Source organism: Poecilia mexicana, unplaced genomic scaffold, assembly GCF_051168715.1.
Source record: "Poecilia mexicana isolate PSO_F unplaced genomic scaffold, ASM5116871v1 scaffold_15, whole genome shotgun sequence".
Classification (NCBI taxonomy): Eukaryota; Metazoa; Chordata; class Actinopteri; order Cyprinodontiformes; family Poeciliidae; genus Poecilia; species Poecilia mexicana.
The window spans coordinates 709,988-732,553 of NW_028263384.1; the positions used below are offsets into that span (position 1 = coordinate 709,988).

The following is a 22,566-nucleotide window of genomic DNA, read 5'->3' on the forward strand; positions in this document are numbered from 1 at the left end:
GCTACCAGATTAGTAATCTGTACAATGTTCTCATCTGAGGAGATGAAAATCTGTTTAAAATTAAACGTATTTTTAAAACTGGAGGATGTTCATCAGACTGCCACGCTGTAACAGAGCATCTTCAGTCAGAGGCTACTACTGAACCGCTGGAACACTGACCTCTACAGGAGATCCTTCCTGCCCAAAGCCACCAAACAAATTAAAACATCTCATTTATTCTCCCATTTTCTTAGATTGATAAAATTGATGCTGATATCTCTTAGCCGCTTCTCAAAACAGGAAAGACAGGAGAAAATGTCACTGATAGAGAAACAAACAGTCTCTGGTCTAGTCAAAGGGCCTTTGACTAGACCAGTCTCTCTGGTCTGATGAGACAATATTTATTTCTATATGTATCAAATGTTTTGGCAGGCTCAGTCCTCCATAGGAAGGCAATGTTTGCAAAATCATAAACTACTTGAATGATTTAATTATAACTAAATGAAAGAAATGAAAGTTTTTAAGTGTTTCAGCAGCTGGAGAAATAAAATGAATCCAGATCTCAGAACTCTGATTTATTCTGATAAATTAAATAAATATAATTGTAGCATCATGAACACAAAACAAGAAGCTGCAGTTTAAATATGTAATAAACACAAATAGAAAACATATTTAAAATATTAAAAACTTTCCCAGAACAGGGATTTTTATAACTTACAGGTTTCATTTTGTAACCAACTTTAAGAAAGTAAAAATATTTCAAAAAGCTGAACGTGTTAAATTTACCTGAAACTAAAAACCTTTCTTTGAAAATCTACCGGAAAGTTTTCTGAAAATAACTTTTAAGCTCCTGAAATATTTAAACAAATGCAAAAACGTTCTGAACATTTAGCAGAACAATTAAATTAAAAACAGATTTTATAAAAACTAAAAGCTTTTTTATTAGAGCTGAAAATGATAAAAACTTGTTTGAATTGAAGAACATATAAATCTCCTTTTCTTTATATAAACCTCAATTTCTTTTAATTAAAAAAACAATAAATATAAAATAAAATATAATCTAAAAAATATCTAGATATTTATTAAAAATAAAACAGATAATAAATATTTTCTTTTTAAATAAAGCAAAAATAAATAAATAAATAAATGAAAGAGAAAAAAATTAAAATAATAAAAACAACAACTAGGCCTTTCTAACAGACAGCAGCGTCTCTCTGGGACGTTTTACCGTTTTGTGATTGGCTGTCATGGTGCGGCGCCGTCCAATCAGGCGGCTCAGGCCTCGGCCAGGCAGCTCATCACCTTCATCATCAGCTCCTCCTTCCTCAGCTTGGAGCTCACAGGGATTCCTCTGTTCCTGAGCCACAGCAGCAGGGAGCGGCTGCTCAGAACGGACCACTGGGAGGGAGACGATGAGGTCATCAGGCAGGGTGACATCAGCTCTGACATCACGATACAACCTAAGGTCGTTATTAACGTTCAGCGAGACGCCGCCGCGTCGTCCATCACTGCATGTGACTTTGGGATTGATAAGGTGTTTCTGTAGCTGCTGCTGCTTCAGAGCAGAGGCCTTCCTGTCGCTGTTCATCACTACACCACGCCGCGATACTCCACCCATGTTTAAAACATGCAGAGTTCACTGGAGCTAAATGCGCTAAATGTCTTCAAAGTTAGCAGGAAAGCTAAGCGCTAAGCTAAGTTAGCTCGAATGTTATGGTGAGAGTTCACACCTGGACAGAACCTTTAAGGTCCAGTTTACACAACCCGACTCCAAAATAAGAGCTGATTGGGGTTTAGCTGCTCTTTAGTTTGGGTTTTTAAATCAGTTTCTCCTGCAGAACCGGGTCGGTCTGGAGAACCAGGTCGGTCTGCAGAACCGGGCTGGTCTCCAGAACCGAGTCGGTCTCCAGAACCAGGTCAGTCTCCAGAACCGGGTCGGTCCAGCTCACCTGGTGGCTTCTGGCCATTTTCTCCACGTCTTCCACTGAAACTCTGGACTTGTTGGGTTTCTCTTTCAGCTGGAAGGCGACCGTCTGGACGGAGAACCAGACAATCATCTTAAGGTTCTAACAACGAGATGCCATTAAATTCCACCCAGAACCAGAACCAGAACCAAAACATAGTGGACCAACCTTCCTGCTGCTGGCGGCGGTCTCCCTCTGGGGCGGGGCTGGTTCTGGTTCTGTGCTGCCTTCAGGGCCGGCCTCTCTGCTAGGTTTCATGATGTTTTTGGGTCGCGCTGCCTTAAAGCAGTTGGCGGCTCGTTCGGGTCGGACCGGCCCAGAGGTTCTACTGGGTGGGATGATGATGGCTGCTCTCGCCTTGAACACCGGGCTGAGGCTGGAGATCCGGGTGACCCTGGACTGACCCGACGGCTGGGGAACGGCGGCGCTCCGGCTTTTAGGGCGGCGGGCGAAGCGAGGGACGATGAGAGGAGGAGGAGGAGCAGAGGAAGAGGAAGGGGTGGTTTGTGACCCAACAGGAAGCGGCAGGGTGAGTCTGCGCTTGTCCTCCATCCCTCCGCTCTGCTGCTTCTGGACTCGCAGCAGAGCCACACTGAGCCGGTGGGTCGGGTCGTTATTCCTGAAGATGGGAACCAGTTTAGGAGGCGGGTTCACTGGGAACGGACTGGGCTGAGGAAGAGGAGGGAGGGATGAAGCCGGCTGGAAGTGTTGGAAGAAAGAGGAAATGAATAGGGAGTGATCTGACTGCTGCTGGTTCTGACTGGAGGACGGGCGGGCCGACGGGGACCGGTCCTCTGGACGGTGCCACATGGAGTTCCCAGATCTGCTTCCTGGAAGAGCGCCGCCCTGCTGGGAGAGGGGGACCCAGGTGGGTGGGTCCGGCCGGGAGGAGGGCGCAGGCTGAGACAGAACCGGCCTGGTGGTCAGGTTGATCTGGTCCGAACTCAGAACCTGAGGAAGGAAACGATTCACCTTCATCATCTGGAAGTTCAGATCTGATATCAGACCTTTATGGACGAGTGATGCGAATCAGCATCATACCTGATTCAGTTTGAAAACAGCCAACAGGGTCTACAAAGCTTGGTTGATTAATGTTCTTCTCTTACTGAGGAAACTATTAGAAGGGCTTTGGTGCCACCTGGTGGTCGGAGTGTGAACTACACCTGGTTGAACTGCCTGGATTATGCTGATAAACTCTGTCAATAATCTTAACCAGATTGTTAATATTTTCTGCATATGATGATATATTATAATAGAGAACATGGGACCAAAATCCAAAAAGTTGCTTCTGACTTTGAGTTTGAAAGTTTCCAGCGACACTCAGCAAGTTAGGAATGGAAATTACTAAAACTAGTAATAAGAAGAAATATGTAAAATTATTTATAATTTTAGAAAAAGTAATTTCTTTCCATGTATTTTGATTATGGAACTCTGAATCAAAGGATTACTTCAGATTACTAAAATAATAACTAATAATAACTAATGATAACTAAATAAATACATACTAGAGCTTTACAATATGCCACATATACCGTCACTGTTGTGGCACTAACCTGTATTTTAAAGACTATAATGATGAAAATGCAATGGCTGTTCGATAACGTTCTGATTCAATTACAGAGTCTTGTCTGAACAATAGAAGCATCAACAAAATAATCAACATACCAACCCTGAAAAGTCTGTTTCATTCCTTAAGTGCCTGGTGTATCTGATTAGCATCACAGCTAAATTTACACTACTGCAATGTTTAAATTTATAATCTCTATTAACTTAACATTTTATTGACAACAAAACCAACTTCTGCTATAGAGCTGGATGTAAATTCAGTCATTAGATCTAATGTTTCCAATTATGAATTTATTCTGAGGCTTTTAGATGTTTTAATGAAGGTCAGAGGTCAGAATGTTGTGACCTTTGACCTTGTTCTAGATAGGGTAAATATTTCCTAAATGTTGCTGTTTTTTCATGCTATAAACATCAGAGCTGAGGTTAAACTGAAACGTCTGCAGGCCTGTGGAGGCGATTCTGGACGGTACCGGGTCGTTTAAATGTGACTGCAGCTGACAGAGAAATGGGAAGAGAAAGATAACAATCTGATAAAAAACAGAAGTTGATTTTTAACGACTTTCTGTTAATGAGGACAAAAGGAAAAGTGAAATCATTTCTTCCGTTCAGCTTCACCTTCCAGGCTGAAAACCAGCAGAAATGTCCACCTTTGAAGTGAGAATAAACGTCTGAGCTCAGACGGAGCTGGGCTGAACGCCATGAATATTTTAGCCCGACTCTGTGGGAGCTGAACTCGTCTCTGCAGAGTTTCTGACGGCCTTTCCCTCCTCTAACAGTCTGGATGAAGAATGGCTTTAATTTCAGCAGCTTTGATGCTCAACCTGCAGGAAGATCTGCAGCTGCTTTACGGCTGCTGAGAAATGCTTTTATTACAGCCATGAAGAAGAATATTCTGCATCAACATGAGGACTGAGTCAGTTCTTCACCAAACCTCACGAGGAGAAGCTCCTTTCACTCCACTGACGTCAGGAACATTAATTGATGAGATGCAGAGGAAGAAGCTTCGCTGCTCTGCAGCGCCGCAGCTCTGAGGCTGTTAAACTGTCTGAAGGTTTTATTGGCTGGAAACGTGTGAAAAATCGCGTTTCCTGCAGCTTCACGCTCAGCAGAGAGGATTCAGGAAGCTACGGGAACGGCTGGGAAATAAATCCACTTCTATTCTCACGGTTAGGAGAAACTACCTCTATTTGTTTACATCATAAACATTCAGATTAATAAATGACTGACACAGGTAAATGATTTCTCCTTTTCTTGTTTCAACATGCTGGTTCTTCCACAAGGGGGCAGTAAAGCAACAGCTGCTCCAATTTCACTCTGCCAATCATTTTCACCAGAACAATAAAGGATGCAGTAAACAGGCTGCATCGTTTATCTTTCTTATGTTTATGTCATTTTCATAGGATTATTATTTCTGTTTTGCTTAGACAGAATTTTGTTGTTAATCATCATTGATAATTGTTTATTTTAGGATAAACTGTCAGCTGTTGCTGTTTTTGCAGCATAAATCTACGGTTTGAAAGTTATTTATTTTGGGTTTGTCTGGTTTTCTCAGAACATTGTCTCCTTCCTCTCCTCCTATTGGCTGCTGCTTGAGCAGCTGTGAGCGCGCTCAGTAGGCTCAGACAGGAAGAACCTCCTGAATTACTTTACTGTTGTTGACAAAAAACGTAACAAAGCATCATTTTCACTGCAGTTGTTCAAAACTGAAGCAACAAAAAACAAAAGAAACAAAGACAAGAGAAATAATCTCATGTTCAGAAATGATTTACTTCCAGATTTAAAGTTTATCTAAAATAATTTGGAAGTTGATGTGAAAAAGTTTTGCAGATTTTCTGGTTTTAATAAAATAAATGAGATGTTTCTGTTGTGTTTGTTCATTTTCCTCCTTGATGGAAAACCTCAGTGATCTTGTGTATAAATCACTTCTGGCTAATTATTTCAGAAAATGTAAAACTTTTATCATTCTTTTTTATAATAGTCTTGATAATATTCTACATGTTTGGTATTGTTGTAATTATAATAAACATATATTTATTACATAAAGTATATTTTCCCACTGAAGGAAATAAGAATATTCTAAAGATAAACATATTCTGTGAAGGTGAATCAAGAATGGTTGAAAAAACCTGAGATTAAATTTAATTAACTTCACTATGGACACTCATGTGATTAATAACTATTAAATATTTTAGTTGACAACCGTCGTGAAAATATTTAATGAATAAATGATTAAATTAAAACAATTAATTTCAAAATTAATACTTAAACAATTTTAAATTAAATAATGAATTAAAGATAAATAAATAAATAAATACATAAAACAACTTAAAGATAATTGGAGATTTTTTTGTATTTTCCTCCATGTTTTATTTGATCGATGTACCTGCTAATTAATTATAATTATTTTTAAATTTCCTGGTAAAACAAACAAATAAAAAGAACATTTTATTTAGTTTTATGTTTCTCAGATTTCTGAACAGTCAGAGCAAAACAGAAACATGAAGAAAGAGACGAGAATTTATCTAAGAATTTAAAAATCAGCTTTTAAATTGAAACTTTCTTTCTAAAACTTTTATTTTTTAATGTTTACTGGGGGAAAATAACTTCATCTGTAACTCAGTCGTGCAGAGCTGCAGCTCCTACCTGCATGGAGGCGGCGGTGGTCAGGCCGGCCATGGGGTAACTGGGTTTACTGGTCAGACGGGTCGGGAAGCCGCACACACTCTGCAGCCGCTCTCTGCTGTCGGCCAGGAAGCGGGCCAGCGCCCCCTGCAGGTCGCCCCGGGGGCAGCGCTGCACAGGCTGCAGGCGGATGCAGCTGAGAGGGTAACTGACCGGCGGGAGTGAAGGGACGACGTTTGGTACCATGACAGAAAAAATAACAACAATAATGACAGTAATAATAGTAATAAATGGTTTAACCAGTGACATCTAGTTCAGGGTTTCTACGCTCTGCGGCTCTGTGCAGCTTCTATGCAGTGAAGTTTGGATACGTGAAGAGTTTCTCTCCCACCGGTCTGAAGTAGACGCTGCAGTAGACTTCGCCCCCCTGCAGGTCCGGCAGCCGGTAGCCGTACTGGGAATCAAACCAACAACCACTTCAGACCAGTCTGGCTTCCACAGAAAAGCAGAGCGAGGTTCTGACAGTGCGGGCCGGGTCGGGCGGTACCAGGCGGTTCCAGTGGCTCTGAAGGTCCCCGTAGGTCCTGAAGGGTCCGTCTCTGGGCAGCTGGCGGCTGATGCTGATGATCTGACCCTTCTTCATGCTGCACAGAAAAACACACAGAGCAGTGGCTCCACCTGGTGGCCAGAGGCAAGATTACACCAACCCGATAAATCAGAACCAGAGAGAAGGGCTGGACTAGATCCATCTGGACTAGATCAACCTGGAATAGATCAACCGGGATTAGATCAACCGGGATTAGATCAACCTGGATTAGATCAACCGGGATTAGATCAACCTGGAATAGATCCACCTGGATTAGATCAACCTGGAATAGATCAACCGGGATTAGATCAACCTGGAATAGATCAACCGGGATTAGATCAACCGGGATTAGATCAACCTGGAATAGATCCACCTGGATTAGATCAACCGGGATTAGATCAACCGGGATTAGATCAACCGGGATTAGATCAACCTGGATTAGATCAACCTGGATTAGATCAACCGGGATTAGATCAACCTGGAATAGATCCACCTGGATTAGATCAACCTGGATTAGATCCATCTGGATTAGATCAACCTGGATTAGATCCATCTGGACTAGATCAACCTGGAATAGATCAACCGGGATTAGATCAACCGGGATTAGATCAACCTGGACTAGATCAACCTGGAATAGATCAACCGGGATTAGATCAACCGGGATTAGATCAACCTGGAATAGATCCACCTGGATTAGATCAACCGGGATTAGATCAACCGGGATTAGATCAACCGGGATTAGATCAACCTGGATTAGATCAACCTGGATTAGATCAACCGGGATTAGATCAACCTGGAATAGATCCACCTGGATTAGATCAACCTGGATTAGATCCATCTGGATTAGATCAACCTGGATTAGATCCATCTGGACTAGATCAACCTGGAATAGATCAACCGGGATTAGATCAACCGGGATTAGATCAACCTGGACTAGATCAACCTGGAATAGATCAACCGGGATTAGATCAACCGGGATTAGATCAACCGGGATTAGATCAACCTGGATTAGATCAACCGGGATTAGATCAACCTGGAATAGATCCACCTGGATTAGATCAACCTGGATTAGATCCATCTGGATTAGATCAACCTGGATTAGATCCATCTGGATTAGATCAACCTGGATTAGATCAACCTGGATTAGATCCATCTGGATATGGATGTTAAAATATCACTTTAATACAACAAAGTATCCAGGTCAGCCTAAGAAAAAAAACATAAATTACGGAACATAAAGTCAGAATATTATGAGAATAAAGTTTAGGGCCACCGTGGGGGAATAGAGTCGTATTACAAGTAGGCCTGTCATGATAAAAAGTTTTGCTGAGTGATTAATTGTCAAAAAAATTATTGTGATAAACGATAATATTGTTTCAAGACCTTTTGACTCTGATTTAATGGAAATGACTAATAATGCAGTGATTTCCTGCCATACACTTTATTTTCTAAAGAACACAAAACACTGGAACTGATAAACTAAATAAACAAAACAACCAAAAATAAAATGGATTCTCAGTCTCCATTAACAAAAAACGTACTTGAATAAAAACTAAACAACATAAAACCAAATGGAAATAAATACTAGTGCAGATTATGAAGTCTGTATACTGTACTGCCCTTCAGTATCTCTAGATTTAATGGGCACATCCGACCACCTGATGTTCATAGTTCACACTACACGATGTTCTGCCCCATATTTTCCCCTCATAACAATCTTAGATCGTTGAAACCCGGTAAGTTTTCACCTGTTCTTGTTAACGTGACATAAATGGGTTATAATGATTTTCATTCAGTCAGGACTTTGCTGACTCTAGCCACATGCATCACAGGTTCTAGTAAAGCATTGATTAATGCCTGGTTTTAAAATTAGTTAACTGGACTTGTAGCCATTATTTTGGGCTACAAGTCCAAAATAATGGCTGTGTTGCTGGAAACCACACGGCACAATCGAACCGTTATACCCAGGATTTCTGTCGGCTAATGTGTCTCAGGTTTTGAAAATCGGCCAACAACTCGTGTCGTGTCCGCTGGACATTACACTAAGGAAATGAGGAAGGGAGGGTCAGTGGAGAGACCGGAGCTGAGCCTTTTTCATTCGGTGTCATCAACAAAGAAAAAGGGAGGAAGAGACGATAAAGAGGATAATTAAAATGAGGTCGATAGGTTTAATTTATGGTGCAATTAATTGATTTATCGTTTATCGGGACAGGCCTTATTACAAGATAAAAGTCAAACTAAATGGAGGATAAAGTCATAATAGTTCAAAACTCACATTACTAGAAAAAAGTTCTAATACATAAGAAAACAATTTTACATCAAAAATGTCTAAATAAATTTAAAATTATTATTATTAATCCTGGCAACATGTTTAAATAAAGTGAGAATGAAGGCGTCCAGCATCAGCCGGACTGAGTTTAGCTTAGAAAGCCAGACGGAGAAACTGTTCCAGGTTTTACTCATTAAATCAGGATTTTCCTTGAAACTTTGAGTTTTTTCTCTTAATATTCTGACTTTATCCTCATAATAAAGTGATTTATTATTAATAAAGTGATTCGTTTCTTATTGATCCTCATAATAAAGCGATTAGGTTCTTGTCCTGGTTCTGACGCGCCGTCAGGTCCAGGACTGTCCAGCAGGCGGCGCCGGCCCACCTGGGCAGGACGTGGCACCAAATGGGCCCCCCAGTGGAGGACAGGTCCAGGATGAAGTCCGGGTCGCTGCAGAACCTCTGGAGGACCGGCGCCGGCAGCCCGAGGTCGTCCAGCTGAGACAGAGACACAGACAGGTTCAGGTTCTGGTTCCGGTCGGCCCACTGCCCCCCTCAGGGCCTCCTACCGTGGGCGGTGGCGTTCTCACGGCGCTGGCTTCGATGCTGAGGCAGAGCCGACCGCCGCTGGTGCTCAGCTCCAGACCTGAACCAGAACCAGAACCGTCAGCTTTGGCGGGCCGGCAGAACCTGATGCTGCAGAGGAACAGGAAGCAGGATGTACTGACGGCGCTGAGCGTCCCCCGCCAGGTCAGGAAGTCTGCCCCTGCAAACAGGACCAGGTCAACCCGTTTCCTCATCACAGACTCAATCAACTGAACTTCAATAGTTTTGATTATTGATCAACTTTCTGATCCATCATTTGTCTGAATGGCCTCCAGTCTGGATCTGATACTGGAACCAGTATGACCCGATATGCCCTTTGTTGTCATGGAGACGCTTGAACAGCAGCATGGCTAGCTTTAGCTTTAGCCTAACAAACCCTGACCTTTGACACCTGAACAAACTAGACAAAGTAACTATAGCAACAAGCATGGAGGGGGCAGAATCATGCTGTGGGACATGACAGACAATAAGTGTTTTATTAATTTATTTGTTGTTTTTAAAGATTCTTAAACATTATTTTTAATTTATTCCATATTGATTATATTTACTTTATTCTATTTGTTTCAAATATTTTCCTAATTAATCTGCAGTTTGTTTATTCATCTATTTAATGTTTCAAAAATCTGTTAATGTTTTGACATTGTCATCATTTTATAATAAAATTCAAATTAGTTTAATTAGTTATTTATACACTTAATATATTTTAGATTCTGATTTTATTTTATTGAGAAAAATGAACCTATTTATGTATTTATTTTGATACAAATAAATGTATTATTTAAATAGATATATTTATTTTTTAAAGAAATAAATCTATTTATATTTATTTATTTATTTATTTAAATAAATGAATTTTTGACAGAAAACTATTGTCAATAAATAAACTTGATATGAATAAATATTTACCAAAATAAATTTTCTAAGCCAGTAAATCTTCTCTGGGCTCTGCTCCTCTGGCAGTAAACTGATTCATATGGATATGAACCATGAAGTCATGACATTTGGCTTCATCCTCCAGGCTTCAGAGCTGAAGCTGGTTGGTTGAACCCTGAGGGGGCGTGGCTTGCTCTGCCTACCTGAGATCAGGTAAAGTCCTGCTTTGTTCCAGCTGGGAGCCAAACGGCTGATCAGAGAGTAAGAGAGGCAGCACTGCAGGTCGCCTGGAAACGGCGTGTGAAGACCGCCCAGCTGCACACACACACAGATGAACATAAACACACACACACACACACAGATGAACACACACACACACACACACACAGATGAACATAAACACACACACACACACACACACAGATGAACACACACACACACAGATGAACATAAACACACACACACACACACACACACACAAATGAACATAAACACACACACACACACACACACACAGATGAACACACACACACACACACACACAGATGAACATAAACACACACACACACACAGATGAACACACACACACACACACACACACAGATGAACATAAACACACACACACACACACAGATGAACACACACACACACACACACACACACACACAGAGATGAACATAAACACACACACACACACACACACACACACACACACAGATGAACATAAACACACACACACACACACACACAGATGAACATAAACACACACACACACACACAGATGAACACACACACACACACACACACACACAGAGATGAACATAAACACACACACACACACACACACACACACACACACAGATGAACATAAACACACACACACACACACACACACACACAGAGATGAACATAAACACACACACACACACACACACACACACACACACAGATGAACATAAACACACACACACAAACATATACACAGATAAACACACAGATAAACATACAGTCAGCTGACCCCTGCTGGCTGCAGACGGTAACTACAGCAGCCTGGTCTCACCTGCAGACGGTTTCTGATCGCAAAGGCCTGAAGGACGCCGCGCTGCAGGAAGTGGACCTGACAGGGAGACACAGGTCAACAAGCAACACGGCAACATGCAGCGGCAACATGGAGCGGCAACATGCAGCGGCAACATGCAGCGGCAACATGCAGCGGCAACATGGAGCGGCAACATGCAGCGGCAACATGCAGCGGCAACATGGAGCGGCAACATGCAGCGGCAACATGGAGCGGCAACATGCAGCGGCAACATGGAGCGGCAACATGCAGCGGCAACATGGAGCGGCAACATGGAGCGGCAACATGCAGCGGCAACATGGAGCGGCAACATGGAGCGGCAACATGCAGCGGCAACATGGAGCGGCAACATGGAGCGGCAACATGCAGCGGCAACATGGAGCGGCAACATGCAGCGGCAACATGGAGCGGCAACATGGAGCGGCAACATGCAGCGGCAACATGGAGCGGCAACATGCAGCGGCAACATGGAGCGGCAACATGGAGCGGCAACATGCAGCGGCAACATGGAGCGGCAACATGCAGCGGCAACATGCAGCGGCAACATGCAGCGGCAACATGCAGCGGCAACATGCAGCGGCAACATGCAGCGGCAACATGCAGCGGCAACATGGAGCGGCAACATGCAGCGGCAACATGGAGCGGCAACATGGAGCGGCAACATGCAGCGGCAACATGGAGCGGCAACATGGAGCGGCAACATGGAGCGGCAACATGCAGCGGCAACATGCAGCGGCAACATGCAGCGGCAACATGGAGCGGCAACATGGAGCGGCAACATGCAGCGGCAACATGGAGCGGCAACATGGAGCGGCAACATGCAGCGGCAACATGGAGCGGCAACATGGAGCGGCAACATGCAGCGGCAACATGGAGCGGCAACATGCAGCGGCAACATGGAGCGGCAACATGGAGCGGCAACATGCAGCGGCAACATGGAGCGGCAACATGCAGCGGCAACATGGAGCGGCAACATGGAGCGGCAACATGCAGCGGCAACATGGAGCGGCAACATGCAGCGGCAACATGCAGCGGCAACATGCAGCGGCAACATGCAGCGGCAACATGCAGCGGCAACATGCAGCGGCAACATGGAGCGGCAACATGCAGCGGCAACATGCAGCGGCAACATGCAGCGGCAACATGGAGCGGCAACATGCAGCGGCAACATGCAGCGGCAACATGCAGCGGCAACATGCAGCGGCAACATGCAGCGGCAACATGGAGCGGCAACATGCAGCGGCAACATGCAGGTCTGAAGCGTCCTAAACATGTCCTCCCTGCATCAGAAGGTGAACACAGGGAGGACAAAAAGCTTCACTCTGAGCCAACATGTCCAGCAGTGACCTTCAGCAGGGTCACTCTGAAGGTCGCTCCTCTTCACTCCATCCCGGTTTCCTGCAGAACTTTCACTGACTGCCTCTGATGAGAACAGAACCAACTGGACTGAACGGGTCAGGCTGCTGCTCTCTGCTGCAGGCAGTTTGTTCAGTTAGTTTGGGTTTCCCTTCATCAGCAGCTGGTTTAACTTTTTACAAAGTTAAAAAGGAGAAACTAAGGCTTTAAAATGTGAGCTTTCCCTAATCATTTTGAATCAGTTCAATCACATGATTTCTAGAATCGTTGTCTGTTTTCAGTCACAGAGGGACGAGCTGCAGCTGCTGCAGCGGTGCATGCAGGTAGCGTGTGAGCAGACGGGGTGGTGTGCAACGTTTCCACGGCAATCATTCATGTTCCTGTCAGCCTCACAATGTCTCAATCTCCAGATCTGTGGAACAGGAAGCTTCCTGCTGCAGCTCAGAGCAGAACACGGCCTAAACTTTACATCTTTATTCATCTGATTTATTTTAGCTTTTTTACATAATAATTATCCTTAGTCTATTACCTACACATTATCTATGATATACATATATTTATTATCATTATTTACTAGTATTATAAAATCTTTTAAATTTATTAAATCTTTATTTTTATTAGATTTTTAATTCTTTTTATTAGTTGTAGTTTTATTATGGAAGTTATTTAGGTATAATCATATTTTTTACTATATCATTATTTTCTTTGTACATTTTTTATGCTATTCAGCCTCAATATTCAGCTCAAATGATTTCTATTTATATTTAGACCAAATTATGTCCGATCTGAATGAGTAAGTTACCAATCTTCCATCCATTTTCTGCCATAACGTTTCGCACTATGATGCTGCTCATTAATGCAGTGAGTCTTACAGACATGACCGCGGTGACGTCAGTGATGGAGTCCAGAGCAGGACAGGCCAGGATGTCCGAGTACAGCAGCACCAGCTCCCTGTGGAGACAACATGGCGGACATGTTAGAGCGAATCCTCAGCTTCACGTGTCTCTGCTGTAAGCAGGTGATGGTTCAGGTGTTTACCTGCAGGTCTTGATCTGATTGGTCCTGGGCTCCTGCTGCTCTTCCTCCAGCGGACTCAGCGTGACGCAGACCAACTGGGTCAGATCCGGAAGTCCGAAGAAGAACAACGACTTGGGCCCGACGCCGCTCATCCTGCTGAAGCCACAACTTTACTTTATATTTACTTTTTCTATTACATAAACTCTCCTTTTAAATCAAACCCATAACTTCTTAAATAGATTAATTACAATTATATTGTAAATCCGAAAGCTTGTGTCAAAATTAAAATTCTTTAGTCGCACTGTTGCATTATTATTATTTTTTGGGGGGGGGCCTATGATAAAAATAAAATATTACAACAAATTTATAACTAAAGACGCAGCAACAAAAACACCTGTTAATAAAGTAATATTAGGATAAAAGTTCTTCCTCACCTCGTTGACTCCTGAACTCGGTCAAATCAAGCTAATTCAGTTGGGTTCAATATAACCTCGATTTTTCTGGCTAAAATAGTAAAATCACATCTACTCTTCAAGGTTCTCACATTTGTTTTCTGTAAAAACAGTTAAATTCAAAGCAGTAGTTCAGAAGATATGAAAAATCATTCCAATTTGCTTAAAAATCTCAAAAACCTTTGCTCGAAACAAAGATGGGCAACACAAAGGACGAGTCTTCATTCCTTATTTCATTCATTGTGACTTTTTTGTTTTTAGTTCAGGTTATTTTGAATAAATTTGCTCAAATATACTAAAAATATGATGCTGTATTCCTCTACAACCTTACTTACATCTATGTGGCTGTTGTCAGTATTTTAGTTAAGTCTGGTCGATATTTTTTCTTCTGCTACAATGTAGAGAATCTTTGTAATATAGACCAGCTTTGAGTTTCTGGGCGCGTGTTTCCCGCCGGAGACTTCCAGTAGTTAAGTCAAAGCTGGTCTGTTGGACAGGAAGCTCTGCTGTTAACAGTTTGGAAGCCGCTAATGTCCAGAGGAAATCCACATTGAAGCAGGCCCTTTGGCAGCACCCAGCGGGTAACTCAACACGCATTACGTGAGGTGCGTGAGATAAGCCAATCCTTGCGTGAGAACTGATTTCCTTGAAAACTGTTGAACTTTGGTGAACTTTAGCCTGCTTTGCCCCACAGTCTTCGCCCACAGCTGGGCGATGACTGATGTCTGGCGAGAACCAATCAACGACTCACTTTGTTAACGATATGGAAGTTGAGAGCCAATGAGAGTACTAGAATAACTTAGAGGGCGGTACCAACTGTGCAAGGTTCTGCTTGGTGCCTTGAAGCAGTACTACTTAAACACAATCGTACCGGAAGTAGACGTATTTTTTCAAAATAAAATCTCAATGTTTATCAATCTAATTAAATTAAGTTAATAGCCAACAACTGAGTCAGTAGTCCACATATAATTATTTACTAAATGGACAAATATACTTCTGTCTGGTTTAATTATAAAATACTTACTCAGCTATGGCTACATCAATATCCAACTGTGAAAAAATGGATAAACATATGAAAAAAAGGAAGAAAAAAAAGCCCAAACATTCCTTAGTAATCATCATTCATTTGTGAATGATGATTATGGTTAGAGCCCCAGCAGGAAAGAGAGGGAACATTTTAAAAGCAAACCTAAAATCCACTTTTTAAATTTAAAATCACGTTTTCATGGAATAAAGTGAAATGACTTCAGATTTACACGGCTTTTCACTGGTCAACAACTTTAATGAGGAGGGGCAAGGCAGTTCACCCAGGGCGTCAAACAGGCCAGGACCGCCTCTGGCTTCTCAGGACACTCAGTAATGCTTTACAGTAAAACCAACAAATGTTTTCATTGTATTTTATCTTAATCTATTTGTTTATCTTTTTGTGTATTCGTTTCCTGTTTAAGAACTTTTTAATTTTGAGCTGATTAATTAATTTAAATACTTTCATAAAATTGTTCTTTTAATATGGAGCTGATAGCGAAAGTTCAAGCTGGGAGACTCCGCCCCCTCCGTTCGCCCATCGGCGTCATGCTCATCTCCGACCTCAGCCCTGGACCTCACCCGGCGCGTTCAATCATCAATCAGGCTCTGCATAAAGGATCCACACCCAACCGGTCAGCCGCTTCCCAGCTGCGTTCAACCCACCACCTCCCCTTCTCCACCCACATCCTTCGGCTCTCCAGGATGGCATCCTTTCCTGACCACCACCACCAGTGTCGGGCCCTGGGGGAGAGCATCCCTAATCGGTTATCGGGATGTTCATCGAGTTCACATCAAATCTCAGCTCAGATCAGCTGCCGGGGCCCGAGCGCCAAAGAACTGTTACTCATTGCTGTCATTAAATCTTTTAATTGTTCCTTTTTCTCCGTCTGAGTCTTTCCAGATTGAAATGTATTTAGCTGTTTGCTTAAAATACTAATTTAAGTTTAGAAGTTTAGTTACATGTTATTTTTGTTAGTGTTATTGCCTGTACACTGTTTTTTTTTTACTTAATGTAACTATATATTTACTTATTTGTGTAATCCAAATGTCTTTTTTTTTCTTTTCACAATTGCAGCAATTTTCTATAAGTATTTTAGTTTTAGTTTTCTTTTTTACTTTTATATATGTTCTAATGCCTACACTGACTTGTCATCCAGCTTTATTTTGAAAACTCCAACCGGAAGTGGTGTTAGCGCGAGCTCACCTTGATCATTGATAAGTAGTGAGCGCTGGAAGTTGGAGTGGAGTGTCTCTGGGGTAAATGTCGGAGTGTTCGTGCGGAGTCACGGTCGGACTCTCCCCGGTATTACATAACCTCAGTGCGGCCGAGTAGCTCCGCCCGGTTCTGCCGCCACTTCGCCTCCGAACCGACGGACCAAGGTGCGGCAGAGATGGGTGAGAAGCAGGAGAAAAGCCCCGAAGGAGTGAAGTACTTCAGGCTGTCAGAGATCGAGGAGCAGAACTCCTTCAAGTCCACCTGGATCATCATCCACAACAAGGTCTACGATGTCACCAAGTTCCTGGACGAGGTGAGAAAAGTTCTGCTTCCGGTGTCCAGAACCGCGGTCCGGTTCCGATCACCAGCCGGAGCTTTTCCGCGGTTTGCTGCTTCACATTAGATTTTATCTGGATTAAATCTGAGAGCCGGCCAGGGCCGTAGCCAGGGATTCTGGATCTGGGGCCCCGGGCCCCCTTTCACCACCAATTATAAACTACTCTAGAATTTAATGTAACTTAATGAATCTGAGCAACTTTTATATTAAATCACTGATTTTGGTTATCACATTTTTATTGTTTTCTATAATTAGAGAAAAAATACTCGTAAGCAGCACATTTCTATCAGACATGATGAAGACTAAGAGGTGAAGACTATTAAAAAAGGTAGATTGTTAAAACTTCTGCAACTCTTTCCTGTTATAAATTCATTATTTCAAATATTTTTCTTTATTCTGTTTATCATGTTTCCTTTTTTCGTGTTTTTAGTTTAATCTAATTTTTTCACCTGTAAACTAACCAATCATATCGGAGAAACAAAGTTTAACTCTTAAAAATAACAAATGTTCTGTTATTAAATTTTAACAATCTTCACTTGAATTTAACTACCTAAAAATTCATTTACAAATAAATATAAAGTTAACCTTTTTTAAATGAAGTACTTCCTGTGCCTGACAGGAAGTACATGAACAGTGAAAGGTAACGGTGTCGGCGGACCGACTCGGTCCAGCAGATGTCAGAATCTGATCGACTTCTTCCATGTCTGAATGTAGAAACACAACTTTACTTTGGTTAGGACGCTTGCTTCATTATTTTATTATAAAATAGTTTTTAGATCGATTCAAACCTCCAATCAGAGGATTGATCATTAAAATCAGAAGGGTCAAAAACAACTCCTGAATAAACTTAAAATAAGAACATTTCCCTTACTGCAGTCGTCTCCGTGGTAACCAGCTGTTGGTCCCGTCAGCCAATAGGATTGCAGGTTTATTTAGCATGAAGCTAATTGTTCAGGTCAACAGAACCAACCGGAGGTTCAGCAGCTCTTCTTCTGCTGTCCAGTGATGTCTCCGTGGTCTCCATGGTAACCGACTATCAGGTCGGAGGTCATTTATGAGCTGATATTTGCTCCTGGAGGAACTTTCACACAGAACCGGCCCGGTTGGACTTTTGTCCTGCTGTCTGTCAGAGGACAGGCTGCACAGAGGTGAGGCGATGGGCGTGTCCTCCAGGTGAGCGTCAGCGCCGGCCAGCCAATCAGGAGGCTCGGTCTGGGCTCCCTGGGACGCGGTTCTGATGAGGCCCAGTTCGTTGTCTCTGCTGCAGGCTGTAAATCATTGGCAGGGCGATCCGGCAGACTGGATCAGGGACGAGAGATAAGAGGGAAACGCTGAGTCAGCAGAATACACACAGGAGAACCAGAACCTGAACCAGAACCAGCAGAATCTTCTGTCCATCATCCTGATCTAAACACAGAAACAGTTTGAGGGAAAACATCAGATTGTTTTTTTCATTAAATGTTTTATTGTTGTGCTGATAAAGGAGAAAATTTAAAATATTATTTATTAATTTGGGAGAAAAATATTTTAAACTTGGAGATTTTGGTGCAAAACGTTTAGACTGATAGAAACTGATAAAGATATCAAACCTCCAATATTTGGTTTTCTGAAACTGATCATGTTTTCAACTTTAACATATTTGTTACATTCTGAATATTTGGGCAATATTAGACATGTGAAGAGCTCCATCTAATAAAGTACAAAATAATGATACAATTGTAAGAACTTAATTACTTTAAACTTTACTGGTGAACAGAATATTTTACGCTGTAAAATTTTTTTATTAGGATAAAAAAATGAAAAAATGGAATTAAAATTCTTAATTAATAAAGACACAATGAGGCAGATTTCATGATGAGCAGGTTTCATAAAATCTGCCTCATTAATTCACTCCTCATCATGATATCGGGTCGAACTGGTGAAAAATCTCTAAAACGGACATTTATAAAATGTTATAAATGATGATTCTAATTAACTGAAACTGAGCTGAAAGTCACAGACGTTCTCCAGGAAGTTTGTAGAACAGTTGATCAGGGGTTTCCATGACAACCAGAGCGGTCCGGTTCTGGTTCCGGTCGTGACGGTGTGGTCCGTGTCCGCAGCATCCCGGAGGCGAGGAGGTTCTGAGGGAGCAGGCGGGGGGCAACGCCACGGAGAGCTTCGAGGACGTCGGCCATTCCACCGACGCCAGAGAGATGGCCGCCAGCATGGTGATCGGAGAGCTGCACCCGGTCAGTCTGGGGACGTCGCCATGGCGACACACGCCATGACACGACACCAAGACGTTACCCTCACTGTCCACCATGACACCTCCACCCTCTCACTAACTGTCTGTCTGTCCGTCTGCAGGACGACCGGCACAAGATCGCCAAGCCTGTGGTGAGTCAGCAGAGCCAGGGGCATCATGGGAAATGTAGGCCACAGTGGTTGGATGAGGAGCAGTAAACCCCAGAGACAGGAGGAGGATGATGATGTTTAACTCTGACCCTTCTCATCACTTCTCTTGTTTGTGTTGGACAGGAAACGCTGGTTACCACGGCGAAGGAGGAGGCCAGGTAAACTCGGCACCGGGGGCCTCCAGGGCCAAAGTCGGTCTCCGTCTCGGTGGTTTAGTAACTCCTGCTGCTCTCTTGCAGCTGGTGGTCCAACCTGATCATCCCCAGTCTGGCAGCCGGCATCGTGACTCTGATGTATCGTATCTACACCGCCGACAGCGAGTGACGTCTGAGCGCTGTGATGTCATCGTCCGCGGCGCTCGGTGCCGTGGCTCCTGCCAGCGTAGAGCGGCGGTTCTAGAGCGGACGACTGGCTGCTGTGGACCAACATCATCACATTCCCTCAGTCTGATCTAGGATCCACGGCTCTATGCTGCGTCTCCATGGCAACTCTGAATTAACCAGAATTTAACCAGCCAATCACATGACTGTCCCAATGAAGTCCTTAATGCCGGGCATTCCAATCCAGATGTTCAGCAGAACCTCATGATCTTGCACTGGATGTATAATTTGATGTTTTTATATCTTCATAACTGAATGTGAGCGAGTTCCTGTCGGTCAGCAGCTAATGTTGGGTCCAGTCGGTCCAATCTGGTTACAGCTTGACTCTAGGTGGGTTCCATTTGGATCCACTTGGTTCCAGTTGGTTCCAGTTGAGTTCTATTTGGTTCCGGTTGGGTCCATTTAGATCCAGTTGGATCCATTTGGTTCCAGTTGGATCCAGTTGAGTTCCATTTGGTTCCAGTTGGATCCAGTTGAGTTCCATTTGGTTCCGGTTGGGTCCATTTAGATCCAGTTGGTTCCATTTGGATCCATTGGGTTCCAGTTGGATCCAGTTGAGTTCCATTTGGTTCCAGTTGGATCCAGTTGAGTTCCATTTGGTTCCGGTTGGATCCAGTTGAGTTCCAGTTGGATCCAGTTGGATCCATTTGGTTCCGGTTGGATCCAGTTGAGTTCCATTTGGATCCATTTGGTTCCGGTTGGGTCCATTTGGGTCCAGTTGGGTTCTGGTGACCTCAGTCACAGTCAGTGTTTCTCTCCAGAACCGGCTTCCCGACTCGTTCTGCACTAATAAAACTCTTAAACTGAACTTGATGAAATTCTGACTTTATTTTTATGGAAAAAGAATAAAAAAAAGTTTAAATTTGTGTTTAAAACCTGAGAATCGCTCCTCCGTCCAGCAGGTGGAGCCCTTCAGACTGAGCTGTTTTCCAGAACCTCCGGTCGGTCCGGATCTGATGAGACGTGTCCAGGTTCTGTCAGAACTGGAACCAGAACCCAGTGATGCTGTATGAGTGCAGCTGCTTCCTAATGTAATAAAGTGATTGAGACGCTGCTGCTGTGGGCTTTTATTCTGAAATGTACTGATAAACTATCAGCTCTGTTCTGGGTCAGAGGTCCGGTTTACTCTAGGTTATTCTGGGATGGCTGGTTCTGGAGACATCAGATGGATGTGGCTCTGCAGCGCCACCCTGTGGACGGTCAGTGTAACAGGAATAATCTGATGATTTTATTTAGTTTAGATCCGAACTGAAAAATTTAACCCAGAACTTAAATATCAACCAATCAGCTGGAGGTCGGTGGTCTGTTGCTGGGAAGATTTCAGAAAGAAGACCAAAGAAACAAAGCTGATGTATTTTATTATTACATTAAAACCAGTAACAAACTGGGATTTTGATCCTGGTTTCAGGTGGACGACTGTTGATGAAAAAAGCTGTGAACATGGGGGTTCAAATGGAGGTCCGGGAGCCTTCTTACGGTCCTCTGAAGGCTTTCTGTGGCCTCAACTGAGTATAATTAAAGGTAATGTGGCTGGAAGTTCAGGTGGACATTTAATCTTTTAACGGGATTTTCAAGATAAAATAAAAATTGGCTGAGCAGAAATTGTTCTTAACTGACCCAGTCTGAGGTTCATCTTAATCTAGCAGCAGAAACATTCAGAAAATTAAATTCAAATAGCAAAAGTTTTAAAAAATGAGGCTCAGGAAATAATAAACCCCTGAAGAATCAGGAACCTGTGGGAGTTTATTTTGGAATGTGAAATAATTCCTCTTTATGCAAATCTGATTATTTAAATTATTTCAATAGCACTGAACTGATTTTAGTTTATTATTTGAACAGAAAAATGAAATAAATGTCAATTCAATGTTTAAAATTATTTTAAAAAATAATTGCTGAGCAATTTTTTTCAAATTCTTGACAAAAAATTTGGACCGAAATGTTAAAAGTGAAAACCTACGAAAAAAACAAAAGCAAATGCTGCCACCTGGTGGTTGAAAGTTGTAATCAGTAAATCCACGCAGGGAGTTCCGGCTCAGAATTACAGGTAATCCTCCACTTCCGGTCCCCCGGGGGAATAAATACGATGTGACACAGGAGTCCAGTTAGAAACTCTTCAAAACCGAAAAGAAAAGGAAACATCGTCCAGGAAGCTGGTTGTTATTCAGAAAGTAAAAAGATTTTCACATTTACAGTCAGAACCAACCGGAACCGGAAGCGGAACCAGAACCTGAGACTGTAAAGTCAGTGACGATGATGATGAGGAAGGTCAGAAATATCACTGGAAAACATATTGAAAAATTTTAGAAAAATAATAAATCAAGATATTTATTACAAATAAAGGTTGATTTTTAAATGTTAATTTCTTTTGTTTTTATGTTTCTGTAATAAATGATTAGTTTCACACCTTTTTAAAATCTTTCTTTTATAAATTAAGGAAAAGATGTTTGAGAGTTTTATTTTCTGCTTTTATTGAACGTGAATAAAAATCAACAAACTGAAAACTGTTTTTTAAATATGAAACTTTTCCTCCCTGAACAGGAAAGTTTCATATTGTTCAGAAGTTTTCAGCTTCATTCTGGCTGCAGTTTGTTTTCCTCTCAGTGTTGACAGAGTGTTAACCTGCTGTTACGTAACTCTGACCTCTGACCTGCTGCTTCCAGTCAGAAATTAAACAAAAATGTTTTTATTGACTTTTATTCAGATTTCTGGGCGGAACAAAAGAGAGGAGGAAACATTTCACAACCTGATAATGAAACACAAAAACCAATAAAACGTTTCATTTTGTTTTGTGTTTCTTTCCTTTAAAGAAAATCACAGCTGAACGTGAACATGACGTCACCCT

The 22,566-nt window shown here is 42.4% G+C and overlaps 2 protein-coding genes across 2 annotated transcripts; one reads left to right on the forward strand and one right to left on the reverse strand.

Moving 5' to 3' along the window:
- Window positions 1–539: 539 nt before the first annotated feature.
- On the reverse strand, window positions 540–17,977 carry cunh18orf63 (chromosome unknown C18orf63 homolog). The gene is made up of 13 exons (XM_015013898.2): window positions 17,819–17,977; window positions 13,938–14,072; window positions 13,772–13,850; window positions 11,526–11,582; window positions 10,669–10,780; window positions 9,556–9,752; window positions 9,372–9,484; window positions 6,679–6,775; window positions 6,503–6,585; window positions 6,153–6,339; window positions 2,112–2,894; window positions 1,929–2,012; window positions 540–1,377 (listed from the first exon to the last, which is right to left on the reverse strand). The coding sequence occupies exons 1-13, from the start codon at window positions 17,884–17,886 to the stop codon at window positions 1,255–1,257; spliced, it is 2,118 nt and encodes a 705-aa protein (XP_014869384.2). The 5' UTR covers window positions 17,887–17,977; the 3' UTR covers window positions 540–1,254.
- cyb5a (cytochrome b5 type A (microsomal)) lies at window positions 16,636–20,532 on the forward strand. The gene is made up of 5 exons (XM_015013901.2): window positions 16,636–16,923; window positions 19,050–19,178; window positions 19,297–19,326; window positions 19,468–19,502; window positions 19,584–20,532. The coding sequence occupies exons 1-5, from the start codon at window positions 16,786–16,788 to the stop codon at window positions 19,666–19,668; spliced, it is 417 nt and encodes a 138-aa protein (XP_014869387.1). The 5' UTR covers window positions 16,636–16,785; the 3' UTR covers window positions 19,669–20,532.
- The last annotated feature ends 2,034 nt before the right edge of the window (window positions 20,533–22,566 follow it).

Excerpts from the sequence above, each read along its gene's own strand:
- cyb5a (XM_015013901.2), top strand. The coding sequence starts at position 16,786 with ATGGGTGAGAAGCAGGAGAAAAGCCCCGAAGGAGTGAAGTACTTCAGG. Across the intron at positions 19,179-19,296 it reads TGATCGGAGAGCTGCACCCG|GACGACCGGCACAAGATCGC; the intron begins GTCAGTCTGGGG and ends GTCCGTCTGCAG. Across the intron at positions 19,503-19,583 it reads ACGGCGAAGGAGGAGGCCAG|CTGGTGGTCCAACCTGATCA; the intron begins GTAAACTCGGCA and ends GCTCTCTTGCAG.
- cunh18orf63 (XM_015013898.2), bottom strand. The coding sequence starts at position 17,886 with ATGCTAAATAAACCTGCAATCCTATTGGCTGACGGGACCAACAGCTGG. Across the intron at positions 13,851-13,937 it reads AATCAGATCAAGACCTGCAG|GGAGCTGGTGCTGCTGTACT; the intron begins GTAAACACCTGA and ends TTGTCTCCACAG. Across the intron at positions 2,895-6,152 it reads CCACCGCCGCCTCCATGCAG|GTTCTGAGTTCGGACCAGAT; the intron begins GTAGGAGCTGCA and ends TTCCTTCCTCAG.